This window comes from Sciurus carolinensis, chromosome X, assembly GCF_902686445.1.
Source record: "Sciurus carolinensis chromosome X, mSciCar1.2, whole genome shotgun sequence".
Taxonomy (NCBI): Eukaryota; Metazoa; Chordata; class Mammalia; order Rodentia; family Sciuridae; genus Sciurus; species Sciurus carolinensis.
Genome location: NC_062232.1, coordinates 15,907,458 through 15,933,164, shown reverse-complemented (window position 1 = coordinate 15,933,164; position 25,707 = coordinate 15,907,458). Strand labels below are relative to the sequence as shown.

At 36.2% G+C, this 25,707-nt stretch overlaps 1 protein-coding gene across 2 annotated transcripts in view; it reads left to right on the top strand.

Annotated features, from left to right (window-relative positions):
* The window catches only part of Pola1 (DNA polymerase alpha 1, catalytic subunit), a 288,260-nt gene that overhangs the window by 51,778 nt on the left and 210,775 nt on the right, over positions 1 to 25,707 (top strand). For both annotated transcript variants that reach the window (XM_047536617.1, XM_047536616.1), the window contains one exon: positions 133 to 255. In XM_047536617.1, coding sequence (XP_047392573.1) covers positions 133 to 255 — 123 coding nt within the window. The remainder of the gene's footprint in view (positions 1 to 132; positions 256 to 25,707) is intronic.

Genomic DNA, 25,707 nt, shown 5'->3' with positions numbered 1-25,707 from the left:
TTTAAGAGTTCTTTTTCTTTCAGGGATATTGAAGGGTTATCTTTCTCACTGGTGATATAGAAAGATACCTAATGTAATGCTTAAGCATCTGCAAATATTGTTGTTTGTCTTTCATCCTTGTGTGACCTGCAGTATGACATTCGACAGAAGGCTTTGAAGCTCACAGCGAACAGTATGTACGGTTGCCTGGGATTTTCCTACAGCAGATTTTACGCCAAACCACTGGCTGCCTTGGTGACATACAAAGGAAGGGAGGTAAATGGTTTAATCACATTCACATCTCTAAATATTAGAGGATTTTTAACTATACATTTTGTAGTGTGGGAGAGACAAGTTTGCTACCTAGTTATCTAGATTCAAATACCCTTTTTTTTAGAACAAGTTTAAGACAGTAGGCATTTAAATAAGAATTTATTCATTCATATGTGTGTGTGTGTGTGTGTGTGTGTGTGTGTGTATTTATTGAACATCTATGTGCCAAACTTTGTTCTAGGCACTGGGGATAGAGAATTAAGCAAGACTATAGGTCCCTGTTATTTCAAGGCTTGGATTCTACCTAGAGTGGTGGGGGAGAGGAGACATGTTTTTGAAGGCCTGGGATATGAAGAAGATAGATTGGTAAAACAAACAGTAATTAAATGAATACACAAACATTAAAAAAACTAAGATATTAGAACAGAAGTAAATGCTCTGCAGATAATTAAAACAGGGCAGTGGCCTAGAGAATGTTTATATGACAACTTTAGATTTGTCAGGTTAGGTTTCTGTGAAGAGGTAACATAAGGAAGTTAATTTTTGGTACTGAGTTGAACTATCAGTGTTTGTGAGGGAAAGGTGGAAATCAGGAAGAAAGTTAATGTAGCCTTTTACTAAGGTATTAAGAGTTCTATCTTCTATGTGTTGCCTTTGAGATGAGTAATAGATCTCCAGATATATTAAGTAGGCAGTTGGGTGTATAAATCCAGAATTCCAGGAATATGTCAGGGCTGGAGTTATATAGATGGAGAGTATCTGCTTTACAATGATAATCCAGATACCAAACACAGGTTAGGCACTATGACTTTATGAACACTATAGTACAAGGTACATGACTTTTTGATTTGTAAAAGAATGGTTATGTTAAATATTAAATTGATTTGACTCCATTAAGCTGCTATTTCCTGTCAGTGAATTTAAGACTACTCAGTCTTAAAGGTGGTAGATAGTGGTTATGGGCAGAATGCTTGTATTGGGGGTCTGGACTTGGAATACTCTAGAGCAGGATTTGGCAAACTATGGTCTGTTCGGGCAAATCCAGCCTGCTATCTGTTTTTATAAATGAGGTTTTATTGAAACAGAACCAAGATCATTCGTTTATGTATCATCTGTGACTGCTTTTGTGTGATAATAGCAGAATTGAGTAGTTAAGATAGAGTCTTGCATGGCCAGCAAAGCCTAAATTTTTTGCTCTTTGGCACTTTCAGAAAAAAAGTTTACTGACTCCTACTTCAGAGTGTATACCAGCTCTGTCCAGTAGGATTTGAAGAAAATGAATATTCTGTTATGTATTACAATAGCCTCTAGCCATGAGTTAGCACTAACTGAGGAACTGATATTTTAGATTTATTTAATTATAATTAAAATGAATTTAAATAGCTGCATGTGGCTAGTGACTACTTTATTGGATAGTACCTATCTAACTAGTATATGTAACAAACATCAGGATGTTTAGAGTTACTCTTGTTTGCAGCCCTATCTCAGAGACTTGACTTAGGGCACAGCAAGGAAGGGCCAGTTTGTGCTGAATGCGTATGTTAGAAGCTATTTGCATTATTTTATTAAAACCATGAAAGTCTTTTGACATGGGTATTAATGTTCCCATCGTACAGAGGAAGCTGAAACTCAAAAAAGGTAAAGGATAACAAGTAGCTGTTTTGAATTTGAATCCATGTCTTCCTGATTGTCTTTTACTGAATTAGGGCTGTCTCCTCCATATCAGAATGTCTTTCATGACTGCGGTTCTGCTTTATATTCTGCCTCTTTGTCCTAGAAGATCATCTTTTTTGATATTCATCATAAGACATGGACTCTTTTTTACATTAGAAAGATAGAGATGTTTTAGGAGCTAGTTGAAGTGAGAGAAGGATGTTTTCAGTTTCTTAGGCTAAGTTTACTTCAAAATTATTTAAATTTTATTTCTGTATGTGTATCCAGTGGCTTCTGATGGAATACCATCTTATTTTTGTATTAGGAAATGCACTCACTATGCCCCAACTGGGTGATAATACATGGGTTGACTATTGAGATTGGATCAAGGTTACTCTTAAGTTTCTCATGAGAGGCAATAGTTGACAATTTACTCCCTTGGAGAGTGCCTCTTGCTGTTGGGAAATCCCTGTTGTTACATTTTCTGCATTGGCTCAGAAATCCACAAGCTTAAAAGGGCACTGTTGATAATGATAAGCCCCAAATTTGTCCAATGATCTCCCCACTCCCCTAATCCATTGTATTTTAAGGGCAATATTTTTGTTTAGCTAGATTTTTAATAGGGAGCTTAAACTCAATTTTTATTTTTCTGTCGTACAAAAATATAACAATAACAAATCTTTACTAAATAAACTATTTGAAAAACCCCTACTTGTCCCATTGAAAAACAAAGAATTTCAGACAAATGTAGAAGTAATCATGTGATTTGAATTCTTTGTTTCTGTCCCTTTCCCCCTTATCCTTTCTGTAAATAATGATGAATACAACACCTGTGGGAAGTAGGTCTTTAATATGAGGTTAATGAGAAATAATAATTATACAACTGCTCCCTGGAACTGTTCTAGAAGAAGATCCAAAGTCCTCTACAGAAATTATTTGCTAAAATAAAAATGATCGTTAAAGTATTGGTGATAATTTTTAGCAGTAGCAGATGGAAATAGTCTTTGATAATCTCTCTGGGTTTGCTAGAATTTTTCATATATACTACTAGTCAGTGATTTTCAAGCATCTCTTAGTTATTAGAGGGACAATAATAGGTGGGGTAAAGTGTAAAATGAGAATCATTTTAGGGGGATTTTGGAAAACTTTTATAACATTAAGCTGGTGTTTTTGGTGATTAGATGGAATGGACAAAAATAATAGTAACCTGAATATCTTATTAGTAGTTTGCTTTTAAATTCCTTATATTAAAGGTTGGAGCAGAAAATAATGAGAAAGAAACCTGGTGGCATGCCTTTGCAAAAAATAAAATTTTGCATTTGGATATGGATTAATGCATAGTCTGGGGAGACCTTGAAGTTCCCCTTCCCTTTTAATTTTTAAGCCTATTTTTTGTGTGCTCAGTTTTGCTGGAATCATGCAGGTTTGGCTCTGGTGACCTAATAATTTCTGTAATCAAATATATTATGGCTGCTAGAATACTCAGAGTAATTGCTAATTGTACTTTAAAAAACAGGTTTATAATAAAAGTGCTAATAGTTGTGTCAAATGGGCATCAATATTGTCTTTTCACAGGTGTGATCTTTCATACTGAAACTCTTCCATGATTTTTAATTGCTCAGTGGTAGAGGAATTAATGGTTAAGGAATTGTATGAGGAACCTTACAGTGGGAAAAGTTATTTAAAAATAATGGAAGTCAGTGTTCCCAGAGAATATGGAAACATTGTTTATAGACACTCAAAAGTGAATCTCTACAAATACCATCTGTATTTGTATTTGTTCTCAGTGTATGGGTAGAACATAAGAAAGAAATTGGGTAAGCCTACAGCACTTAGTGCACATGTGTATTTAAACTACAATGAAAACTATAAGTTGTCAAGTGTCTGGTGTGGTAATTGAAGTGATTGTTCACTAGATGGCGATAGACACCCTAAAATCATTAATCAATTAAGGATTTTATTCTGTGGACAAAAGCAAAGGCCATTTAGTGACTTAAATCTGTCCACATTTTAGACTTTTATTATTCTTGAAACTATTAACAATAGTGTAAAAGTGGACCAAAAGGTTATAATAATCTAATCTATTTAGTGTTTAAAATAATGATGATTTTTGAATTGCAAGTTTTATTCATGAGAATAATCATTTAACTTATTATGGTAAACTAATGCTTCTACCAAATAGCTAATTCATGTCTCTGACCATGGAGGCACAATACATTATTCCCTCAGTCACAGTACTAGAAGCTGATCTAAAGAAAATAAAAAACGATCTTGATATATAATTTTGCCTCTTTGAATTCTTCATTTTTTTATTAAGGGATTTAAAACTTACTATTTATTTATAAGCATACTCATTGCATAATTCTTAGCATAATGGTTATATTTGTCTTTATGGAATAATTAGTACTTACATTGGTATTGTTTTATTTCTGCATTCTTGAGAAAATTATTTTTGATTTGGATTTCTGATTGCATTTTCAAGTGAGTGTGTGCTCTAATATTTGGGCATAGAGTCCATGCATTTTCATTTTCCCACCCAGTAGTCTGAAATGAGTCCCTGCCAGTCTGTTTGCCAACTGACTGTAGCTTACAATTGTGCTCAGAACTAAAATTTGTTCATTTAGAAAATGTGTCCAAATCCTTACTTGCAAACATCACAATCTGGACTAAGGCTTTCTGGGAACCTCTTGGTGATATGGTAGCACTTGTCAGGAACCCTTGGGAATGGCACTAGGACAGAAGGCTTCAGCCTTTGTTGGTGTCAGTGGTAAAATAGAATCTTATAATTGTTAAGGGAGTTCTTCATTTTTATCTAGAATATAAGTGGAGATTTTACTTTTCCAATCTTTTTTTTTCTTAAAGTTAGCCTTGTTTTTTCCTTTAAAATTAAAAGGAATAAAATATTACAGAGACAACTAAAGACCATTTCCTCCCTACCTTCTGTCATTTCTTTTTTGTCTTCCTCTAAGGTAACTACATTCTCAGGGTTGATTGTGTCCTTCTTGTGTTTTTTTCTTTCCTATTTTTTGCTTTTTATAACATGGGAGTATTATGCATGTGGTAGATTAAATGTTTTTTTACTGTTTATGTGTCATAGATTTTTGTTATTTGCAAAAGAAGGTGGGGAAGGGAAGAGGAACCCTACTTTGTATATCACAATTTAAGCATATCTGTCTTGATCAGTTTTAGATTTGATTTATTTATGTTAACTATTATATATTTCAGTTAATTAATATAGCACAGTGTATTTTTAAAAATTCTCTTAATAGTTCATATTTTGAAGTTTTGAAGTTTTCATTTTTTAAAATTTTTATTGTAAGAAACAGTGCTATGGTAGACAGTGCCACCTGTGTAAGAGTTTCTCTATTTCTAGAAGTAGGATTTGTGCATCTCAAGCAGTGTGTGATTTTTATTGGTAAGATCAATCATTTAATTTACCATAGCAAGTTAAATTCTTCTGTCAAATAGTTAAATTCATATCTGTGGCTGGAGCCACACTGTGTAACTCCCTCAGTCATAGTATCAGAAGCTCATCAAAAGAGAATTGGCGGGCTGGGGAGATAGCTGTCGGTAGAGTGCTTGCCTTGTAAGCACAAGGCCCTGGGTTTGATCCCCAGCACCAAAAAAAAAAAAAAAAAAAAAAGAATTGGCAGCTGGGCATGGTAGTGCACACCTGTAATACCAGTAACTCAAGAGACCAAGGTAGGAGGATTTCAAGTTCCAGGCCATTTATATGTCATAGGTGTTTCGAGACCCTGTCTCAAAACAAAAATAAACGAGAGAATTGGCAATGACTCTGATGTACAGTTTTTCTTCTTTGAATTGTTTTGTTTATTTTTCTATTGAGGGATCTTTTACTCAGTATGTCCTTGTGATATACTTGTATGATCCTCAGTGTTCTACATCCTTGCTAACAGTTGTTACATGAGTCTTATGAGTGTGAAATGTTATCTTTTTATGATTTTAATTAGCATTTCCTTAATTACTAGTTGTGTTGGGCATCATTTCATGTTTATTAACTCTTCCATTTTCTTGTCTGGATTGCCTATGTGACCGTGTCCTATTTTTTTGGGGTAGTATGTATTGTAGTATTTCTTCTTAGGTATTCAAAGTCTAATTCTCATTTAGTCATTTGTGTTGCAAATACCTTTTTGTAGCCTGTTGGTTATCCTTTAACTTTATTTGCTATCTTTCAGTGTGCAAATGTTTCTAATTTTAATGCCAACCATTTTGTTTTTTCCCCTTTATACAAAGTGAGGTTTTTTTCCTTAAGAAATCCCTTCTTCTTCCAGTGACATTTTCTCCCTTATTGCTTATAAAAGTTACAGATTGGCTTTTCTTATTTAACTTTTAAGTCACTCTGAAAATATTTTTAGGGATGGTATAACTTAGGGATCTAATAGTATTTACCTGTTTGCTTATTTGTGGATTTCTTGAAGTTATTTCTGTATTTGAGGGATTGGCAAACTGTCCCATGGACTCATTCTTCTACTACCTATTTTTATAAATAATCTTTTATTGGGACACAGTCATATACTTTTGTTTATGACTGCATTTGTACTAAAACAGCAGTTTAGTTGCCACAGAGATTGAGTGCCCTGCAAATCCTGAAACATATTGTCTGCCCTTTTTAGAAAAAGTTTGCTGGTCCTGTTCTAAAAGATAATCATATGTAATGGAAGAATAACTCTGGTTTTGAATATTTCCAGAAATAGTTGGTAGAAATAGAGGAAATTAAAGGTAGGAAGAAAGAATGAAAACATCTTTTAGACATAAAAAATACAAATTTTGAAATCTTACTGATTCTTAGATTGTTGGATGAGAACTTCTGTCAAGTCAAGGAGAGTGAAGGGGAGATCTGTGATCCTGAAAAGTTTCATGTAACATTTTGTATGTCTGTGCCTATGTGTATACATTTTTGGAGAAGAGTGTGCAAAGCACTTAAGAGAGTCTCAAAGGGACCATGATGCAAAACTGGTGAAGAATTGTTGCTTCGTATATTTCATTTCTGTTTTCTGTGTAGCTTGAGGGGAAACATAAGCCTTAAAAATGTATGGTTTTGTCATCTAAAATATGGTAAAGAATTCACGGGCCACACCAGACCCATGGAAACCATGTCGGTGGTAGGAAAACAAGTTCTCATTCTGTTTCTAGAATTGTAATACTCAATGGTAAGACTGCTTTTGACTTCAGCTGACCTACTAACATTTTGATTTTTTTAAAATACAAGGTTAATATGAGATGTTTTAAAGATTAAAATGAAACCTTAATATATTTTGGGAGATATAGTTTATGAAAGAACAACTAATATCCTTTTGCAATGGTCATAGATTACTTATCACTTTTTTTTTATTTACCACTTTTGAAGTTGTTTACATTATAAAATTCAAGACCAGAGAAACTTTTCTATTCCCTTTTTATTGTCCTATTCCAGGAACGTTTGGATTCTAAATTCTTTGCAGTTCTTCAGATCTGACAATGCAGTAGTATTCAGTTTTATTAATTTATATTCTAATAGCTCAGAATTTGTGGTAATTCACACGGAATAAGTTGAAGTACTTAGTACAAATTAATAGTTATTTTAGAGCCTTTGTTCTTGTCATATGTCATTAAACTCTATAGAAACAACTATCTGTAGTCAAGTAAGTGGCATTTAAACTGCAGATCATTTATATTGATTAACTTGTACTAAGGAACATCTCCATTTGCTTGTCCATTTGTCAGTATCCTTTCTAAAAATTGATGTGAGTGATGTTGCTAAATATCAAGATGAGAAGAGGAAGCTGCACTTGGGAAACACCCCACAGAAGACCAGTCCAGATTATGATAACTTAGACTTTAAATAATTTGAGAGAAATGCAGTGACAAAAAAATTGAATAATGCATACATATTCATTTTTATATATGCTTATTATAATAAACATATACACTATGTGCTCATAGTATGTAAGCATATAATGTAATACAGTCTGTTATACAGTCTCTTATTATAACACAGTATTGCATTTATAGAAATAAAAGTATTATACGTAGGCCTGATTTGAAGTACTCTTTATTCTTGAAACTGTTTCTTTCAAAAGAGCCAAAACTTTGGACTTGAGAAAAATTTAGCATGACCTTATCCTTCTTTCTTCATAGTTGGAAACTAGCAACTCCAAGATATTTGTAACATTGACCTCTGTGCGTCCTTTAGGGTTTAGGACTTTGAAAGGTCTAAGTTTGGGTGTACACAAAACAGTTGATGTTGGAGACAGCTGGGAAAAGAAAGACTGGGTCAATTCTTACCTGAGGTCTGCTGTGAGATGAGCTGGGATCTGTGAGCATATGAGAGGAAAGCTTCATCAAGAACCATTTAGGCTTATTCCCCTTGAATTTACTGAAGTTTTTGAATGGTTGCCATATCTTTGTCTCACCTGAGCTTGGGGAAATCCAGCCATGGGCCTATTTGCAATGGTGATACAAGTCTTTGTCAGAGAAGGAGCACCCCCCCCCATCCCACATTATACCCCTAGGTGTCAGAGGTAGCAGGAGATGGTCCTGGGGTTATAGGTTGGCCTCTCTAATCTTTCAGAATCTTTTTCAGTACCAACCTTCAACATTCTAGGGCTTCTTTCATTAAGGAAGATGGGATTTCCTCACTCTCAATCTAAATTTATACCTTTTTTCAGCTATACATTGGATTTTTTATTATTAGATTTTAGAATGGATCTGCACAAAATTAGTATCAGTACTTAAAATTGTCTTCTTTATTAACAAACACCAAAATAAAAGGAAAGCCTATACCTCAAGTTATTTCTGTATTTTCTAATCTCCACTTCTATGTTATTGTTCAGAGATAATGCTTTAGTTGTGTTCGTCTTTGATCTCCACCTGTGCCCCATGTAGCGGATGTTTATTTGCCCTATCTCTGGGATAATGCTCACCTACATGTTTTTGCAGTTATAGGTAGGCGGATGTGGAGGTGATGAATATTTTTGACAGGGTCTTTGTATAGAAACCTATTTTTAGTTAATAAGAATGGCCAGGGTACCCAGAATAAGGAAAAGGATAGTTATACATTTGAACTAGGCCCTTTTATTTGAGAACACAGGGGTATTTTGTCCTTTTACTGAAACCATTGGAAATGTGGCTAAGGCTAAGAAGATAACTACTACTAGACTAACTTTGTGTTGATACCACTGATCACTGCTGAGATTTTTCATTACATTGACTCCAGTCACATAGATTGAGTCTTTGGAAAACTCTTCCTTTCTTCCCCCAACCCTCATCAGAATGAGCGGCTTTTTGTTAACCCAAATTCATTCCACTTTTTACATATGTGAAAATTTCATATGAACCTATTTTGGTATATGTTTCTTTTCCACAAGCTGCGTGTTATTTGACAGGTGTTCTGAAGCTCCTTGCTTTGGCAGTGAACCAAGATGACAGAGCAGTAATGATTTTCAAAGTGCTATTCCCTTCTTGTTAAGAGACAAAAAGAAAAGTGTGAAGTTATTAACTACTATTCACCAGTAGCATAGAAACTGTGTAAGGTTTAATTGTCTGGTTTTACAGTTAGTCTGCATAGGTTATTTCCAGGATAAAACTATTCTAAGGAGAGAGGAACATACCATATAACTTCATTTTTCCCCCCGTATCCATTTTTTTCTTTTCATAAACCGTAGGTAAATGAATTGAAGAGAAAGAATTCCTAAAAATGAAAATACTGACCTTTTCTCCCTCATAGACTTTCCCCTTCCTCATCTACTCACATAATATATTTATGAGTGATATGGCAGCACTTGACAGCCTTGCATATTTCCCCCCACCCAACCCCCAAATGAATCAGATGCCCAAGTGTTTGTATCTGTAGTGTATAAGATTTTACTACACTATACCATGATTTAGACATGCTGGGTATATTTATTGCTAATTTTAAGAATCTACTTTTGACAGTGCTGTCTGGTGGTTCAAGCATACCTTTCACAACAGTATAGTCAGGCACATTAAAGGCATATCCGTGTTAACTTAAACTCACTGGGCTTGTGGTTTAGGACTGATTAACTGAGGAAAGACTAATAGAATTAGTGCTTTCTGTTTGTTTCATCATTTCACTGAGCAGAGTAAGCCTGTATCATTTTGCCAGATCATAAATACTGTGCAAAATTGCAGTGAACTGTATTTGGTAAGTTGTAGGAGTTTTGGAAGGTGGGAAGAATAGTTTTTTGCATATGTATATATGTGTGAAGAAGCTGTTTGATTTTAAGCCAGAGATTCCTGAGCCCTGTAGTCATCATTTTAGAGATCTTGTACCTACTTTGAAATTGAGTGCTAGTTGTATGGTACAGCTGTCCTTGTTTCCTTTTTATTATTATTTTTGTGGTTGAATCGGTTTGTATCCCTTTTAAACTTGAATGTATCAGCCTCAAAATCTGAACTTTTCCTTTGAAAATTCCCTCTCTTTTAAAAAGCAATCTGAAATAGAACATAAATGAAAAGTGAATCCCTAGTCACATTTTTAAAAGGACAGCAAAGCATGAATGATTTACAGAAACAGTCGTGTGTAATCTTTTGGAATTCTTCTGGTTACTAATTCTTCCTTACAGATTGGGGCTTAGTTTTCTGTTACCTATTTTTACTGGCTTTTTTACATTTAAGAAAAGCTTTGATGTTTTGAAACTAGTGATGAGGCTGAGTTGAGTGGGGATGGGAGTGGAACAAAGCTATTAGGTTTCTTTCATAATTTGGAGTGTCAGACATTTGGCTATATTTGTTTCAGGTTTTTTTCCCCTGCTGATGTAGTGACAGGCAACATTTTCAGCCCTGTGCAGGAGGGTGGTGAGGAGGAGAACAGTTGCAGGGGTGGGTGGGGAAAGGCATAAGCTCATAGGCTATTAATAATGTACATTGTTCTTGAGACCACATGTAATATTTCTGAGCATTGGCCAACAGGGTAGGGTGCATGTTCTATTTACGTTGGATTGCATGGCATGATGCGATAGACAGCTGATAATTTGACCACAGGAAAAATCCGGATATTTCTTCTTTAATCATGTCCTGATAGGGCAGAGAAAATAACTTGTTTTCAGCAGATTGACTTAGAGAGGGTGAAAATATTTAATTCAATTACTGGTTCTTGCCTCATAGCCAGAAATTCTTTAAGTAATATTTGCTGAGTGTGTACGATGGAGGGAAATGGAGACAAATGACATTGCTAGTGACCTGCCGGCTTGAGATGAAAGCCTTAGCTAATGATTCCAATAAAACTAGAGTGAGAGAGCTCGGGAGACCAAACTTGCGATTACTTACTAGTAAACAAGGGAAAGGATCTTCTGTGGGCACAAAACCACATGGAAATGCCTGCATATGCACTGGAGAAGGCCCTAGATTAGACACCAAGGGTGCCATGTTCACCCACTCATTTTCTTTGTGTGGCTTTGAGCATGTCATTCTTCCTTTTCATTTTCACTTTTCAGAGGGTGATAGTGTCAGAGGTAACAGTGGGCTTCAGTTGCAAAGCCCTTAGCATAGGTTAGTCCATCTATTATTGTTTCTTAGAACTACCCAAAGAAAGCATTTGTGCAAGGCACTGAGCACCTACCAGGTGTCAGGCATGATGCTGGTATTGGATAATTGATGGTAAGCTTAAGTATTCAAGGATTTTGTCTCCATGGAGTTTTTATTCTGGTAGGTGAGAGCCATTTACCAAATGGTCAAATGAATATTTATGACATTGCAAAGAAAATAAATTCTAAGAAAAGAAACAAATTTCTGAGTGCTGATAACAAATGACCAAGACCTAGAATGAAACAGGATTCCTGAACCCATGGTACTTGAGGTAAGATCTGCTGAGTGTGGACTGGAGTTCGTGAGGTAAAGAGTTGTAGGAACAAGTATTCCAGGATGAAAGATAACGTGCAGAGGTCTTGCGATGTGTAGAAACATTACATGGCTAAGGAATACAGCAAAGGTTGATTTAACAGGATTGTACTAAGGAAGGTGAAAGTGATGGGAGGTGAGGCTGTGAGGTGGCCAGGGTCATACCATACAGGCCTTGCAGGCCATTTTGAGCAAGAGGTAGATGTTAGCAGGTTTTATGTGGAGCTGAAAGTGATTGGCTTACATTTACATTTTGAGAACATCATTCTGACTGAGTTGTAGTCACAGTGGATGAGGGGAAACTGATTAGTAGGTTTTTATTAGAATAATCCAGGCAAGATATGGTGGTAGCTTGGCTGGTGATAGCAATTAGGGGAGGAAAAGGATACAGGCATGAGAGAAATAAGAATATCAGCAAAACTTAGTGATAAATTTGATATGGGGCTTAGGATGTGGACAGTATGAAGGTCAGCTCCTGAATGTCTGATTGTACATATAGATGTATGAGGTGCCTTTTACTGAGGTGGACAACGAAGTTTGGGGCAGGGAGTGGGAATAATACATTGTTTGATCTTGGATGTGTTAATTTTTTTAAAAAATGTTTTTAAATATTTAATGGCTGCGTAGTAATTGTACATATTTTGGGGGTACAATGTGACATTTCAATACACATATACAATGTTTAATGATCAGACCACAGCAATTGCCTTATCCACTCCTGTCGGCATTTATTATTTGTTTGTGTTGGGGTCACTCAAAATCCTCTCCACTAGCTATTTTGAAATATTCAATTAATTGTTGTCACTCATCATTATCCTACTGTGTTATAGAGCATTAGATTTGTTCCTCCTATCCAACTACACCCTGTTAAGGACATGTTAATTTTGAAGTGGCTGGATATAAACTTGAGAGTCATTGATATATAGTGGTAAATTAAGCCATGGAGATGGATAAGATTGTTTTGGGAGAGAGGAGAGAGTGGAAAAAGAAGTAGGTGTAGGACTTACTTTTAAGGATCCCCAGCTTGCTGAAGGAGGGTGGACCTAAAAATTAGGTTATAAAAAGTACTCAGACAAGGAGAAAAGGTAGGAACATGTGGTGTCATGGAAGGCAGGGAAGAGCGTTTCAGAGAGGTGTAGTGAGCAGCTTTCAGGAAGGGAAAGTAATGGTAGGTTTGAAAAATTTACACTGAATTCTGGGACAGGGAGGCGATCAATGCCTTCAGTTGCTGCTATTTGAGTGCAGCCATGGTGGAAGGGGTGAATTGTTATGGGAAGACATAATTATCCACAGCTTATAGACGAGCAGTTTGAGGCACAGGGAGATGACCTGTAGAACAACTTACCTAAGTGACTGAAGTGGAAACCAGGCCTAAGCCCGGGAGCTTCAGACTCCCTGCTCTTAACTGTTCTGCCTACCACCTCTAGGCTCCTGGCTTACCAGCTAAGCATGTGGACTGAGGAGGCAAATATAGCTGTGTTCTGCCTCTGCTGCTTCCCTGGTGGTAATCCATCACTATTTAACCTCTCTGAGCCTCGGCTTCCCCCTTTTTAATAATGGTATCTACCCAATGGGATTGTTGCAAAAATGAAATGAATAATGTGTGTTAATGCCTTGTTGCATGTGTGATACATAGGAAGGACTCAGTAAATGTTATCTAAAAGATAAAATCTTTTGCTATCATTTTTGGCCTCAGAGCCTCTCTTACTTCCAACTACGTTTTTCTTTCATTTGAGCACTTACAGTGTGCTTTTTTAAAAAGGCTGATTTGTATGCTTTTAACCAAATTATTTTTAAGTTTGTGTTTTTACTTTGCCGTTTCTTCTGCCCTTGTCCACCTACACCACTAATTTCTGTGCAGTCTTTCAACCTTTTCCAAAACTCAATTTCCATGAGTGATTTTACTTGATGTTCTTCACTCTCCAATTTAATGATATCAGGTTACATTTATTTACATTCATTCACTCTTACAAGTTTGATGTTGATGAATTTGATAAGCTTGTTCATTCCACTTTCTTAAACAGATTCAGGAGTTGGGAATGGTTTTTTATTTTTCAGCAACATCTGGTAGAATATTTTAAATTAGTGGGCACAAAAGGGTAAGCACTAAGTATTTTTATATTAAGAAGTTCTTTCCTATTACTTTCTTCTCATCCCAGTTCTAAGATCCTATTTTCAATAAGTCCTGCCAACCTTATCTCTGAAATATTTAGATCATCCATTTCTCTTCATTGACACTGCCACCCCCATGATAAGTTCAGGCCACCATCCTGTCTGACTAGGATCATCATAGCAGCCTCCCTATGGTGTTTCCCTTCTCTTGTTCCTTCTAATCTAGTCTCAATGTAGCAAGTGGAACTCTGTTATAAAGGTGTAATCGCATCTTCAGGCCCTTTAGTGAATCTCATCTCAGTTTACCTTGGACTCCAAGGTCTTATGTGGTTTGTATCACCTCATCTTTGTGCTCCCCGCCTGCTGACCTGTTCACCCACATCTGTGCTTTAGTCCAGCCACATGGGCCACCATTTTTCTTGTATTCTGCACACATATTGAATTCTGTCCTTCCATAGAGTCCTTGTGCATCTGGTTTCTTTTGTTTGGAAAATTCTTCCCCTTGCTTGGTGCAGGGTTGGCATTTTTCAATCCAGATTTCAAGCTTATGTGTCGCCTTCTTGGTGGAGACCTTCCTGACTTCTATTCTTAAATAGGTTCATCCAGCTCACCACCATTTCTCATTTTTAAGTTGACTTTTTTGCATTTTCCCACAATTTTTATAGGATAAAATACATAAAGTAGAAATACCCATGTACACATCTCCTAGAATTAATATAAGAATTTGTCATAATTCCTTCAAATTTTCCTTTAAATAAAAGAAAACATAACAGGTCATTAATCTCTTGTGTGTAAACTTCCAGTCTCCTCCTTCTCTCTCCACAGGCACCTATGTTGGTATGTATCTTTACTTTTTATATACTTTTTTGCCTATGAATGTGCCTACTATATGTAAATGGCATCATATTATATTTGAGCTTGCAGCTTTCTTTTTTCATTCAACATTTTATTTTTGAATGATATCCATGTTGATACCTACAGATCTGATCATTGATTTGAACTTCTCTATAGTATTCCATCATGCAGATATTTTACAGTTTATTTACAGTTTATTTGTATTTGTTGATGGTCTTTTAGATTGTTGTTAGTGTGTCACTCTTTTAGGCAAAGTAAATATTCCTGTATTCGTCTCTTTCTATGCATGTGCAGGAGTTTCTCTGTCATGATGTTTTCTTGCTCAGTGCTATGATTCATTCCCATTGTGGCACTCATCATTCTGTAATCATTAACTTAAATGTTTGCTTGTTTGTATTCATCTTCCTTATGAACTGTGAGCTCCATTAGGGTAGTGAGAGTTTATTTCACTCATTCCTCTACACATAGCACCTAGCACAGACCTTGGCACATAGTAGGTTCCTGGTAATTGTTGAATTAATTCAGCTCTCTGCTTTCCATCAGTTGTGTAGTTCATTCCTTTTGTATTTGAACTTGGTTTTCAGATTTCTGAAGAAAGGTGAGAACTGATGGGGTGAGCTATCAAATATTATGGGTAGTGAATATAGGTTATGAGGTAAATGTGGCATGGAAAGGATTTGAAGAGAAAAAAGTTTTAAATAATTTGTTTTGGATTAAGCCTTTTTTAATCTCAAAACTTGGAGGTGAAGGATTTTATGGAACTACATGGACTAGTTTTGTTTATTAAGTGAACTGGGTTGAAAGATTGTGGTCTCCTCCCATATCTATAGCATTGCTTTATCATTATAGACTTTTGGGGGTGGGGGAATTTTTGTTTATTTTCTAAAAATTATTTTAGTTGAGAATTATAAAATAACTACGACCTGTATCTGCTGAAATTTATTTTTGGAGTAGAACTTTTGGTAGATATGGGAGACACAGGCTATAGATAAAGAGGCCAAAGAGGCCATCTGACTGTTGATCATCAAAATAGGATTATTTAAAGTATTTGAAAATTTTTTCATTATGTTATACTCAATGCATGTAATCTCTGCTTTATGTTCTTTTTGAAGCTATTGTTTTCCTTACCATCACATACTTTAGATTTGATGCTTATATATTGAATTCACATGTAGAGAGTAAAAACAATTCATTGGAGCAATCTTGTATTTCTTAAAACAGATATTGTTGTTGTAATCATGCTTTGGGCCTTTTTTCCAGCACAGGACATCTCATTTTTTTAATTTGTTCTAATTAATTACACATGACAATAGAAAGCATTTTGACATATCAAACATAAATGGAGTATAACTTCTCATTCACCTGGTTGTACATGATGTAGAATCACGCTGGTCATGCAATCATATATGTACATAGGGTAATAATATTCAATTCATTCTACTATCATTCCTGCTCCTATACCCCTCCCCTCCCTTTACTCCCCTCTGCCTAATCCAAAGTACCTCTTTTCCCCTAGCCCTCCCCACCTTATTGTGAATTAGCATCTCATTTTATCATCTAGGAACCTATAGAAGTCATTTGCTATTAAATTGAATCAACATAAATTACATTTGGAGATATCCGTTGGAGGGGGACAATGTAACCATAGTTAAATCCTATGTTAATACCTCCTAATTTTTTCTTATTCAGTTTGGAGTATAGTGGTTCTGTGGCCTATCTGAATGGCCCTTGACTTAGGTAACAGTTATTATGAACTTCCAAAGAGAATAAGGATCTGATCTTAGTTCCTCCTCTGTATATAAAAATTAAGTATTTAGACAAATAGTTAAATTAGGGCTATTAATAACTAACATATATTAAGCATTTGATCCTTGCCAGATATCATTCTAAGTACTCTATGCTAATAGCAAGATACTACTACAACATGTAAGCACAGTTCAGAAACCTTTTTCTGTTCATGTAAAATGTAGGAGTCATGTTATTGGGAGGTTTATTAAAAATAGTGTTTATTTCTTGTTACTGGGGGTGAAAGATATAGACATGGAGAAGAAAATTTTTTCATTTATTAGATATATAGAAATGTAGTGAACCAAGAAAATCTAAATGGTCATAGGCTAGTTTTTTCCTAATGTTCTGCCTGTTCCTCATCTGTGTCCTTGATAAAACTTTACCCTGTTCTTCATAAATGGAATCTGGAAGGAGGATGGAAGTGGATCCTCCACTGCGTTTGATCTGAATTTGCTTGATTGTGAGGTAAGTTAGTGTGGGGTTTTATGCTGTGAACTCAGTGTTAACAATGAGAGAACTGAAGTACAGAGAGTATAAGTAACTGACCAAGGTCACAGTGCTAGTGAATAATTCACATCTAAGGAGTCTTAACTGCTGTAGTACATTATTAACTGCCATGGTATATTACCTGTGTTTTTTAAGGTTCTGTCTATGCAAGAGGCATTAGGAGGTGGAGAAAATAGTGTCCATCTTCACAGTGCCTGAAGCCATTTTGTTTAAAAGGACATTTGCTGGGTTAGCATGTATCATCCCAATTTTGGTTGGTATTTACTGCCATCTTTGTAGCAGGTTCTCCAAAAGTTTCTGTTCTTTTATTTCCTCTGTCTTGACATAAGCCGGAAGGAAATCTGGATGATTATAATTAATGAAGCCCTTCCCATGGAATTCATAAGAAAGAGGATTGGGTGATGAAACAAGCGTAGAAAGATGGGGGATGGGGGTAATGCTTCCTTCTGTCATGTTTTTTGTGGAGTTAAATGGCCGTGATGCTGTCCACTACGGCTGAAACCTTGAGTGGTTCTGGAACATGTCTTTGTGTAGCCTATGGCACTCTCCACCTGTTAAATGGTGAAGGTCATAGATTGTTTGCCTTAAGCAGAATAAACAAATAGATCCAGAAAATGTATTCAGTAATCTTTCCTTGATGAGCAGAAGCTAGCAGTTGTTTAAAACAAATGAAGGGAATAAAAACTCCCCTAACTTTTATTTACCAATCAGATTGCAAAGGAAAAAATAGCCTATTTTTAGACTGAGGCTCCAATTATGCTAAGCCTTGAAGATAATGAAACAGTTTGACACAAAAGAGTGTGGTGACGCAAGTTTGTGTGGTGAAATTCCAAGACATTCACTGACTTTTTAGGATTCTGCACAGTGAATATTAAGCTCCTAAAGTATTTGTTGCCCAGAAACAGTGCTTTATTCTTTTACATGCAGTGTAATGAAGTGAACCTGTGTTGTAATTTGTTTCTCGCAAGGAAGAGGGGGAATTAATACACATCATGTATCCCTGCATCCTATCTTCAGCTTCTTCTGTGTGCTTTTTATGTGCTGAAGCCACCAAGTCATGCTCTTGGTAATATTGCATATTGCTGCCTGTCTTTGCCACTCTAAGTTTTCTTAATACTCAACACAGCTGGGGAGTTTTGCAATTTTTCTATATTACAGATTTGGCAAATTTTGGAGGCCCTTTCTTTTCTGCCACTCTTCACTCTGTGTAAGAATTATACTTATCTTTTCTCCTGTTCTTCCTTAATCATATCAGGCGATGTCTTTCCTTGGAACTAATTAGTTTGGGAGGTTTAAGTGAAATGTGTGCTGGCACAGGGCTTTGTTGGCTTGCTTAATGGAAGTTGGCTGTTTGCACTCTCCCAGTCTCATGTTGCCGTCCCATTTACAGGTTTGGTAATGGGCTTCTGAGTTTTCATTTTGCTGTCTGTAGCTGTCTTTTTGAGATAGAAGCTGGGGTGCTGACTGCTCATCTGATGAAAAATATAAAGCCTCCTTCTAAGGCAACATGTGCTCCTGTTTCTCCTAGAGTCAGGAGCATGGCCATCTTGCATTTTGTCTTGAAATTTTCTTTTTCAAAGCAGTCGCCATAAGAACTCAATGCAGGAAGGCGGAAGGAAAGACCTGTTGACCTGGAGTAGCCAAAGTTGCAAGCCTCTGGCGCTGGTGATTTATAGCAGAATTTGATGAAGTGGGGAGGAAAGGGGATGTGAAGGGGATGAAAGAGTTCCTCATTAGATTCAGATTGAAGTGCACTGGTGTGACCTTCAGGAGAGGGGAAAACATAAAATAGCAATCAGGTGATTGGTAAGGACAGCCTGGTTGGATAAAGTGGAGGCTAGGAAATTTCTGGCTGGGTGCCTGCTATCCACATATAATACTTACTCTATTTCATTTAATCTCCTGCAACCCTGCGGGTAGGGGATATTATCCCTTTTCACAAATGAGGATAAAGTCTCAAAGGGATTAAGTAAATTGCCAAGGTCTCTTTATTTGTAAGTGGCTAAAATGAACATGGCTTCTCACATCTGTGCCACTCTTCTGAAATACAGGAAACAGACACCAATAGTATTTATCATCTTATGCTTGGTAAGTAAAGTACTGGGTGGTATAACCACTGAAAAGACTGTAACAGCTTTTTTGTTACTGTACTTCTATAGAGTTCTTCCTTGAAATTGCGGATTATAAGGGCCAAATTCAGTCATCTGGCCTACTATGTGCCAGGAATAGTATTGAGTCCTGGGGATTATGAAGGTAAGCAAGATCATAGCCCCTAATTGTAGACTGCTCTGGAAGTAGGGATGGAGGGAAAATAAAGAAAGATATTTACCTGTAAACAAATTCCATACCATGTGAATACGGTATATTTAAAGAAGAGGAGAAAGGCAAGCATTGCCTGGAGGTTAGAAAATGATACCCATGGCAGGGAACGATTTCTACTGAGTTCCGTTGATTCTTTGGTAATTGTCAGGATTTGCCTAGAGAGGAAGGAGATGCTGTCTTTGCAGGGTAAAGCCCCAAAAGAACCATATTATATTGTCACAACCTTGGGAACCTGTCTTTTCAAAAGCTAAATGTCTAAATTCATGAGGGTAAGAGGCTTTTTTGTTGTTGTTGTTCTGTTTTGGTAGTTGTTGAATCTTCTATTTTTGCAGCCATCAAACTTTTTCTTCTTTTTAATTTTACACTTTACTCACACTGCACGTCCCTTTATCCTCTTCTCTGACCAAGGAGGTCGGGGGGGTACTAACTCCAACTCAGCCACTAATTTAGGAGGTGATCAATGATCTCTAAGGTTCCATCTAGTACAGTGCATTTTGTATAACTGACACTTAATAAAAGTGCTTTGCCATAGGGCAGCAGATCTTGAAATATTCCTGTGATTAATTCACATTGATCTTTTGGGCAGGAACTGCAAGGGGATCAGTTTTTATAGGATGAAAAGCAGCTGCCTCCTCACTCAACAGCAGTAACAATAAATATGGATAAATCATCAAGCATAAATCAAAGCCCAAGATAAGTGAAAAAAATACTTCAGTCAGGATTCTTCTATAAATTTCATCTCCCACCCAGATACATTACATCTTAGCTCAGAATGCTGAAGGCACAGTGCCTCAGCCTTGTGAGATGATCACTGAAGGATAATACAATTATGAAATGACTATTGGTAATCTCTGAGGAATTCCAGATAAGAAGTGTTCTGGAGTTTACCAAACTTAGAAATTATTCCCCTTTGTAGAACAGAGTGATCTCTAGATCTTTTTGATCACAGTAGAATGGAAGTTGTAGGGGAGGATATCAAGGAACAAAGATCAATCAGGATTTTTCACACTCTCTGAATTTCCTAATAAACACAGTATTAAGCAGTACTTGGACATTACTCTTGGCCTGAAAGTGGGATTTTTTTAGCACCTCACGCAAGAAAAGATCTCAAACCTTTGAGGGCAGAAATAGCAGGGTCATGGAGTCATAACTCTTCTAATTTACAATGCAAGTTACACAACTGTATCAGGATTTTTTCTAGAGTTCCTGTCTAGAAGACTGAAGATGGCAAGTCTCCATGTTTTCTAAAAGGTGAATTCTAGAAAATTATAGACTAGTGAGCTATACAGTACAATTCTAGAAAAGATTAACTGTTAAACAGTTGTTTTTCAGCATTTTGTGGTAACCAAGGATTGGTATTGGCCTACCAAGAACAGGTAGTGTCATTAATTTTTTATCTTTTAGGCTTAACATTAGGTTGGATCACATGAAAATGCTTGCTTTGAAAGTCAAAAGCGTTTGAATATTGGCAATTTCATATGATTCTTCCTAATAGTTTGCATTGTGTTTTTTTTCTGGTCATAAAATTGATGCATATTCTCTGTAGCACATTTAGAGAATAGAGAAAAATAAAATTTACTCATAATCTAACAATTCATTTTTATCATCTTTTCATAAGTGAACATATACACACATAACTGTTCACTAGAGTATTTTTTAAACAACTTAATGTGAATTGTAGTTTATTTTTTGTAGATTATCTGGGTATGTATTTATGTATTGATACTGAGGACTGAACCCAGGGGTGCTTTACTACTGATCTACATCTTCAGTTCTTTTTGTATTTTATTTTAAGATGGGGTATTGCTAAGTTGCCAAGGCTGTCCTTGAACTTGTGATCCTCCTTCCTCAGCCTCGTGAGTCTCTGGGATTACAGATGTGTGCTGCTGTACCCAACATTTCTGGGTGTTTAAATTGAACCTGTCATAAACATTCCCTGTAATGAGCAATTTATAAAAACCAAATTTTGAGTATTATGATTTTAATCAGGTATGTGTTACACAATTTATCTGTACCTGTATTTTGGGACATTCATGTTTCCAGTGCTTTGTAATTATAAATAGTACTGCAGTAAACATATTCTACATGAATCTTGTTCTATATTGCTAATGATTTCCTTAGGATGAATTATCAGAAGTAGCCTTGATAGGTTAAAGGATGTGAACTGTTAAAACACATTTCCAAATTGCTTACCATAGAGGATGTACTTCTTTCAACTTTCCTCAGCAGTGTGCTAGAGAACCTTACTGCAACATTGCCACACCTAGATATCACTTCTAAGACCAGCAAAAGAAACAGGGTCAGTCAATTTTGTTTTTCTACCTTTGACAGGTTTAGTAAAGATCATATAATTTGATTTTGTTAAAAGACCTGACAGAGTTTCTCACAATGTCTTTGAGGTCCAGTCAAACCAATTCAAACAGAATGCAAATTGAATCAGAGCTCTCTACTCTGTGGAATAACTATACCCTAGAACAGTTTTATTAGTGGGTTATTGTCAACTGGGATGGACACCTTTATTAATGATGTGGTGAGGTTCAGCGACCCTGTACTGAACAATGTTATTTGTAGCAATTATGATGAAAACAGAACATGGACTTAGTAGATTTTCAGATATGCCACAAAGTGAGAAGGATAGCCATTAGTTCTTTCCTACCAGACTGTGGGTTTTTGAGCATAGGAGCCAGAGTGCTGACAGCATTCCTTCCAGAGTCAAACTGTTGCTTGCTATCTCTGTAACCTTGGACAAAGTAACCTAATCTCTCTGTGCCTCAGTTTCCTCCTCTATTAAGTGAGAATCAACAGAGTATTTTCCTCATGTTTGTTGAGAAGATTAAATAAATTATTAAATGTAAAGCATGGAGTCCAGTTCCTGGTCCTTAGTAAATGATCACTAATGGTTAGGTGTTATTGTTGTCAGTCTCTATCTTGGACAGTAGATAATGCATACTTCTTGAATGAATGAATGACTGAATTAACATCATAAAGACTTTGTAGGCAGGTGGAATGTACTCATACTGTAAAGGAAATGTAATGGGTAAGTCTTTCATTTATATTTTATAATATTGGAACTGTCATGTAAAGACAGGATTGAGATTTATACTATGTAGCTTCAGAAACTAGAGGTGCAGTTAATCAATAGGAATTAACAATAAGGGACTTTCTGTCAATTAACTCTACTCAGCAGTGGAGTTGCCCTAGTGGAAGAATTCGAGTAGAAACTTCCAGACCATTACAAGTACATAATAGAGAAAGAGGACTTCTTTGGTCAGAGGTTAGACTAGGTGACCTCTAAAGTCCCTTCCAACTCTAGGCTGGTTCTGTGATTCTAAGTGGAATGTGCAGGATTATCACAAAACATGCAGTAAGGCCCCATGAGTGCATCTGTGGAAGGGCTGATGCTGCTAATCCTTGCCCATTCCTCCCTCCCTGCTTCAGTTTCTTTCACCTGTTGTGTGACAGCCTGACTGTGGTCCGTTCCGCAGCTTGGTTCAATCATACAGCCTATCTTGGTGTGGCAGGCTGCTCACTACTCAGCAGCAATGCCTAAGGGACAAGTATTTGAAATGAGGGCACATTTTTCATAAACATACCAGAAAATAGAAAGAAAATTGTTGCCTGCAAAGTGTATCTCAGAATTGTTTTAAGAAAACAAGTTTTTGTCCATTTTGTAAGTGCCCTCTTCATAGCTTTATGAGGATGAAAGGGTAGACCTTTGTGCATAGGAGTTCTGGGTACTTGATTTCTCTACTTGTGTGCTGCCTTCCCTAAGTTCAGCATCAGTGTTCTCCCTCGGAAAGAGTAATTAAACACTCACAGTTGTGCATACTATTTGGGCTAGTATGCCTTGGACTGAGATGATTTTTCTGTCATTATGAACTCTTGATTTCTTGCCCTTAAGCTATTTAAAGATAGCTTTAAAATAAAGTTAGAAAACTGAATTAGAAGCCAGTTTAACCAGTTCTTTTTTTCTTAGGATTCTTTGCTGAATAATTTCTGACATCTTGTAATTGTTTTGTGCTGCTCTCCCCATTTATAATATTTGTAGCATTGGCTTTTTGCCACACTTGTCAAGGGTTTATGGGAGTTAATGACATGTAGTATATAAAGTTCTTTGAGATTCTTTCATGAAACTTGGTATTATCTTGAAAGCAAGAGGTTTAACTGTTCATTTGTTAGATAACTAGTGGGATTTTAAACAGATGTAATCACACCATGTCTGTTATTTAATGTATTCGATGATACGTACAAACTTTTACTGCTCAAATTTCAAGTGAAGTGGCTTTTTTTCCTTTTCTTTTTTTCTGCTTATAAAACCCATTATTAGGGAATGCCTTGGGAAAAATTGGGAGTCAAGGTTCTGAAAAAAGTTCTCCAGTCTGTTTTTTAATGCTCTGGTTTGTCCATGATTTTGCTGTCCTACAATCTGTAGCTTGCAGTCCAGGAGCACTGAGGCCCACACTGTATAGTGCATGGCCCAAAGGATTGCTGCTCTGTGAACCAAGTAGGTTAATATGTTTCAGAGAAAGCATCTGTGGAATTTTACAGTGAATGTTCTTTTGTATCCATATTAATTTTATTCCTTTGGAGTGGTATCATTTTACCAGCCAGTATCTAGAGCATGCAAATGTGTTGTGGACTTTTTTTTCTTTTTTGAAACTGTGAGGTACACACGGGCACTGTGGGATGGTTCTGATACTTTCAAGGTCTAGGGTCTCATTGCATGTATTTTGAGCTAGTGTGTTAAGCCTACTGCCTTAAGAAGGCTTTTCTTCCCTTTTAAATCTTTAGAATTTATAAAACCAACAGCTTTGTTGTTTTCAGTAGGGGGATTGTACATAGAGCTCCAAAGGTTCTTGGCACATAGAAACCAAAGAAAATAATATGTCTGTGTTTTACTCTTGTCCTTGTGTTGTGTTATATGTACAACATAGAGCTCTGCAAAATAAAAATTCAAATAATAGGGGCTGGAGTTTTACCTCAGTATTAGAACGCTTGCCTTAGTATGTGAGAGGCACTGGGCTCAATTCTCAGCATCACATAAAAATAATAAAATAAAGGTATTGCGTCCATCTACAATTTAAAAAATTGTATTTAAAAAAATCAAATAATAGAGTTGAAGAAGGTTTCATTTCTTATTTATTTTTTAGTGTTGGGGGTCACACCTAGGGCCTCCCACATGCTTAGGCAATTATTCTACCACTGAGCTATATCCCAACCCTGAAAGATATTTTAAAAGATTACTAAATGTTAGATATATAACTCCTAGGCTATAAAAAGTCTCCTTATAATCCAACCTCTTCACTTTACAGATTGAAAAAAATGTAAGTCTACATCAGCCAGAATCAGGGCTGATGTGGAACTCAGGAATCTTCCTTCCCAAGCCAGATCTGATTGGATCTCACCATTCTGAGAATTGCCATAGAGTACCACTATAGCATTTACAAAGTACTGAATCAATATATAAGAAAATGGCTATCTTTATAACAGTGTAGCCATTGAGTCCATATTCCAAGCATATTTTGTCATTTGTATTAACATCAGCTGTTCCATAGTCTTCACAAAGTCTGAGCTATGTTTTTTTGTCCACCTTTTACCCAGTTAACAGAATGCTTACTCTTATTGCCACTTAAAAGTCATCTGGAAGACTCATGCTGATAATGTAATGCACGATGAAGGAAGGGGGTAAAGTAGGAAAACATAATTATTGCATGCACAGTTATTTTAAAGGCTCTTTTTTCTCTTCTCTCTTCTATCTTTTCCCCCAGCTTAGTTGGGTGGATCTGATTTGTAGAGCTTTTTTCCCCCCTTTTCTTTTCCTAAATTGGGTAAGAGCTGCAAAACTATTCAGGAAAGCTGTAAACTATTGCAAAGCATGTGAAAAGACAGTAGTTTGTGCCTTTCTCAACCTTGTTATAGATCTGTGGATAGTCTGGAGCTTACAAAACTGTACTTAAATATTTTCTATAATATAGGTTGAGGACAGATTTCTATTTGCTGTTGATGACTGTCAAAACAACTTCCCTGGAGCGATTGTAACAGAGTGCGGGGCCTCATTTTCTGATGGAGAAACTGCTTGGTTTATTCTCACTGTGTTTTTACATGATTATTCCTTATTTTCTCAAGTGCTTATGACATTTAATAAATTTGCAATTGAGAACTGTGGCAGTCAGTAGTGTGAGAAAAAAAAATTAGTTGCCTGGGAACTATTTAAACACAAATGAACGAAAGCAAAACTTAACCAGGAAGAATATGATTTTGAAGTTATGACTGAATGTGATCTAGTCCTAAGACAAGGTGAAACTTATTTCCTCATTCATTCTTTTCTTGACCAAAATTGCTTTTCCTTCAAAATTAAAT